The following is a 5,067-nucleotide window of genomic DNA, read 5'->3' on the forward strand; positions in this document are numbered from 1 at the left end:
TTAAACAATATTTTATATATATATGCTGGGCACTTAGTGGCTGCTTTTCTTAATTATTCAGTCCAAGTCATCCATTTCAAAAACTTTTTTTTTTTTTTTTTAATTAAATTAATATGTTGGCACAATTATATTTTTGCTACAAAACTAATTTCAAACATTTAAACATATGCCTTCAGATCAAAAGGTTTTTAAGATCATGAGAAACATTTCAGGCAAGTGACCCCAAACTTTTGAATGGTAGTGTAGCTTCAAATTTTATTCCTCAACTCAAACACTACTGCATTTGCGTGCCCAATTATTAGGCGAGTATTCTGATCTTGTCATTATTTCCATGCACATTTTCCAACTCCAAACCATATAAACTTGAATGCTTATTGGATTCAATCATTTTCAGGTGGTATGTATTTGTGTAATGCGGGAGGGCGTGGCGAAAGTGACTAACACCTTATATCAAGGTGTGCATAATAATTAGGCAGCTTCATTACCTCAGGTAAAATGGGCCAAAAAAGAAATTTAACTGACACTGAAAAGTCAAATATTGTAAAATACCTTTCAGACGTATGCAACACTCTTGAAATAGCTCAACTATTGAGGCATGACCACCGGACAATCAAACGTTTTGTTGCGAATGTCAACTGGGGCGCAAAAAATGCATGGAGAAGAAAAGGCGCAAATTAACTGCAAAAGACTTGAGAAAAATTAAACGTGAAGCTACCAGGAACCCATAATCCTCCAATACTACCATATTCCAGAACTGCAACCTACCTGGAGTGTCCAGAAGCACAAGGTGTCAAGTGCTCAGAGACATGGCCAGGGTCAAGAATGGTGAAACACGACCAACACTGAATATCTTCACAAGTTGAAGCATCAAGATTGGGCAAAGAAATACATGAAGACAGATTTTTCAAAGGTTTTATGGACAGATGAAATGAGAGTGACTCTTGATGGACCAGATGGATGGGCCCGTGGCTGGATCACTAATGGATACAGGGCACCACTTCGAGTCAGGTGCCAGCAAGGTGGAGGAGGGGTACTGGTATGGGCTGCTATCACTAAGGATGAGGTAGCTGGACCTTTTCGAGTTGAAAATGGACTGAAACTCAACTGTCAAACCTACTGCCGGTTTCTGGAAAGTACTTTCTTCAAGCAGTGGTACAGGAAGAAGTCCTCAGCATTCAAGAAGGCAAAATAATGACTTGACCCCCTTCCACACCTGACTTAATTCCTACTGAGAACTTGTGGGCCCTTTTCAAACGTGAGATTTACAGTGAGGGAGGACAATATACCTCTTTGAACAGCATTTGGGAGGCTGTGGTTGCTGCTTCAGCGAAAGTTGATCGTGAACAGATCAAGAAACTGACAGACTCCATAGATGGAAGGCTCATGGCAGTTATTGAAAAAAATGGCTATATTGTTCACTGAATAATTTTGAAAGGCCAAAAATGTTATTTAATTGTCATTTTGTGTTACTTATTTGTTGCACCTACTCTAAAAATTGAGAATAAACAATTGAGTTGGGAGAAATTATTTTTGTAATTTAGTTGCCTAATAATTGTGCACACTAATAGTTGCCTAATAATTGTAACTTATATATTCCCGTGAAAGACAAAACTCACTTTTTCTTTGTTAACCATTCAAGTTTGAGGTTCAATAACATTTTGGATTGACTGAGAGCATTGTGTTTGTTCAACAATATAATTAATCCCAAGGAATACAATTTGCCTAATAAATGGGCATGCAGTGTAAAGTCTGAATTCTGCCTCTTAGCATCAAACGCTTTAGACTGCAAACATAAGTGGAGCTCCAAGCACACAAAATCACCTGTATGAACACTGCAGCAAAGCTTAGTTGGAAATGAAATTACAATTTACAGAGATATTTAATTTGTTTCCCCTCTTGGTTCTGCCTCTCTCTTGCAGTGAACTCAGCATAGTGAACAGAGAGCTATTTTTAGTTGTCAGCTCTCCTGCTGCACCCTTGACTCACTCCCTCTTTTTGTTTTTTCTTTTCTTTGTCCACATTTAAACTCAGCCATCATTTTGTATGTCCCCCAACCTCACGAGTATGCTGATGCTGTCAAGTATGATTCACTCTCTCAACAGTGTTTCTATTTCTGGCTCGGTTAGAGCCAGGTTTATCTCGTTTTGTGTAAAGAAAGACACAAGGCCATAAAGACCGGACGTCACGCGTCTCCCAGCTGCCGTAGGGAACGTAATGGAATTCTCTGTTCCGCCTACTTTTAGCAGTACAAGAGAAGAAAGCAATTGGATGGTTTTTACAAGGTTGTTGACAAAACAAATCCTGTTAACACTTCTAAACTGCCCTCTACAATGCCAAAAAGTGCCTGCCTCACAAAACATTTTGTATGCAGTGCATTTATAATGATACCAAAGTTGCATTGTCAGGAAAAGGTTTTTACTGCAAATAAATGTCTGAGGTTGACTGTCTTATCTTAGTTTTAGTTTTTATGAGTATGATTCCAGTTAGACAGGCTTATCATGGCATTATGACAATGACATATGCATAAACCCACTGACATTAGCAACACAGCCAACAACAGATGCAGATAGATCAAAAATGTTTATTTTGATAACAATTTTTGACAATGAACAGAACAATATAAATACAATTAATAAATTAACAGTTTAAAACTATTCCAGAACGGTTCAAATAAAACAAATTACTTATCTCTAAAACAATAAGGTCTGATGTATATTCCCTTTTAAATAATTTTAATAAAAGGACAGCTTTAGGATCATAAATTATGGTCTTTAAATTGTAGAGTGTCTGCCTAACTTTTGCTTTACAGTCCATTAGACTGACATTCTGATCTTGTTTCGCAGAGTTCAGTAAAGTCCAGTTAAACATACGCCAGTCTCTCAGCTCACTCTTAGTACACTTGAGCAGCATGTGCAGGTGAGCAGTCACATGATTCAGTTTCCTGTACAGTCTTTTCCTGGCAAACTGTGGGACTTGTCGTTCCCTGGCAGCACTGTGAACATAGTGCCGAGTCATTCTTCCTGCTCTGGGGCAAACCATGAATCGCCTCTCCAGCCAAACACAAAATCCACACCTTTTTTCATTGGGTTTGCTGGAATACATTTCATTATCCATTACATTTTGTTAATCCTCCTCATGTCTCATTTTTAGTGACAGCATTTGGCTTCATCCAGTGCAGAACAAAAACAAGTGGAGTAGCTTGAAAAAGCTGACACAGGTTTGTCTGCTTTTATTCATCGCTCAGGTAGATTGATAACCGGCACCCACTGATCCAGACACCGGCTGTCTCTGTAGAATCGATTCAGTTTGCTGAGGGCCGGATCCTTCCATGCGGACGACTGTGGATTCTGCAAGGGATAGGAGAAATATCATGAAGTTTGCTTGTACTGTATATTGCATGCATTCTAGACAAGTTTTGGAATTCCTCATGCATCCCATGGTGTAATCAGGGTACATTCAGAGAGTCCACAGCATGAGTCTGGCAGTGAGTGGTTTTAACAGCTGCTGGCTAACTGAAAAGCACTTGTTTTCAAAGGGCCTCTCTCTAATTTGTTAAAGATGGCCACTTCACAGAGCTTTTCTTCCAGGAAACTCTGTTTGCAGAAATGCCTCACCGTTGCACAGGAAGCTCTGTGAATACTAGGCAGCCACAGAAGTTCAGCACTGGTATTAGATCACTCTGAAGAGTTGCCAGTGGAATTTCACATCACAGACGCTCTAATGGATCATTGAACGTCTATCGAGATGCCCTCAAAGAGTTTAACGGAACCTTCCACCTCAGCCTAAATTACTTGTGTGCAAGGCTGGCAGTTATGAAAATGCATTAAGAATTTTGCAGCCGTTAACAGATGATATTCACAATAAAGCTGTAGGCTGCCACATGTGCAAACAATAAACTGCCATTACATTCGTTTTGACTTATATTCCTGATACAAGCAGAATGAAAGACTATTAAAGATAATTAAATGACACTTACGGTGACTAATACACAGTGAAGGTCCATGGATTCTCCTCCCGGTTTAACCCCGTCGAGGATCTCTGCTAGACGTCTCATGTTGTTTACTCGCAAGATGTTTATGTCATTCTCACAACAGAAAGCCTGAATCAATGTGAAATGAATCTGAAGAGCGACATCCTTCACATCTTCTTCATCTGTGGCCAGCAGACACAAGACCACGTTGTCTGGGTCCCTAAAAAAGAATCAATAATGGTACATTTAAAAATGTGCAAAAAAGAAAACTGATACATTTAGGGAATAATATGTGAATCTTATGGATTGGAGAGGATCTGCCATGATCACTTACACATTGAGTGACTTGGCTGCCTCATAAACTCCCACAGTGATGCAACCCTGTGGTAACGCAGCAGTCAGTACCTCTTCCAGTGCTTTTGCCACCGAGTCCATTCTGTGAGATGAAGAAAAACTAATTACCTCGCTCATTTCACACAAAAGTGTCTACTTTCCAGGTGATCCCACACATAATGAAACAAAAACTTCTCATAAGGAGCAAAATGTAGGGAAGTATTGTGCATGAGCGCTCTTTGCAAAATAATTGTGGAAGTTTAAAAAATAAAGCTACTAACGAAAATAATGCTGCAACTGCAGTCACCTGTGCGTTTCATTTGAAAAAAGAATTCGTTTGATTGGTAATTTCTGCACGCGATGCAAGCGTTTTTTTCTAAAGTAACCAAGGAGACAATGACAGAAACGTCTGAGAGCTAGAAACACATTAATAAAATACACGGGCAGATCATCAGGAACTTAAAGAAAAATCTTTATAAGACAGTGATGAGAAATTATTGGTGATCTTCATGTGCGCGAGAACAGTTATCAATTCGCGTGATGCTCGGCTCGAGACATTTATGCAACGCAATACAAACAAGCGAGATTTATGTAAAAACATACCTTTCCGTGGCGTTGTCTCCACAAGATTCTTCAAAAGTCATATTGCACATTAGAGACAGATATCCTAAAAGTATTTCGCGCACTGTTCTTTGACGGAGGGTACTCCTGTGCGATCCAGACACAGGAGTGTGTAACTTCTCCCGAGTTGAGCAGTAAACTGT

At 39.4% G+C, this 5,067-nt stretch overlaps 1 protein-coding gene across 1 annotated transcript; it reads right to left on the minus strand.

The window, feature by feature from the left end:
* Window positions 1-2,554: 2,554 nt before the first annotated feature.
* Window positions 2,555-5,067, minus strand: LOC127446603 (growth arrest and DNA damage-inducible protein GADD45 alpha-like). The gene is made up of 4 exons (XM_051707654.1): window positions 4,907-5,067; window positions 4,305-4,406; window positions 3,977-4,190; window positions 2,555-3,347 (listed from the first exon to the last, which is right to left on the minus strand). The coding sequence occupies exons 1-4, from the start codon at window positions 4,954-4,956 to the stop codon at window positions 3,234-3,236; spliced, it is 480 nt and encodes a 159-aa protein (XP_051563614.1). The 5' UTR covers window positions 4,957-5,067; the 3' UTR covers window positions 2,555-3,233.

This window comes from Myxocyprinus asiaticus, chromosome 9 (assembly GCF_019703515.2).
Source record: "Myxocyprinus asiaticus isolate MX2 ecotype Aquarium Trade chromosome 9, UBuf_Myxa_2, whole genome shotgun sequence".
Classification (NCBI taxonomy): domain Eukaryota; kingdom Metazoa; phylum Chordata; class Actinopteri; order Cypriniformes; family Catostomidae; genus Myxocyprinus; species Myxocyprinus asiaticus.

What these genes read in the sequence shown, in the direction of transcription:
- LOC127446603 (XM_051707654.1), bottom strand. Translation starts at nt 4,956, where the DNA reads ATGTGCAATATGACTTTTGAAGAATCTTGTGGAGACAACGCCACGGAA. An exon ending in GGAGACAACGCCACGGAAAG is followed by an intron (nt 4,407 to 4,906) that starts GTATGTTTTTAC and finishes TTCATCTCACAG; the next exon opens with AATGGACTCGGTGGCAAAAG. An exon ending in GCAGCCAAGTCACTCAATGT is followed by an intron (nt 4,191 to 4,304) that starts GTAAGTGATCAT and finishes ATTCTTTTTTAG; the next exon opens with GGACCCAGACAACGTGGTCT.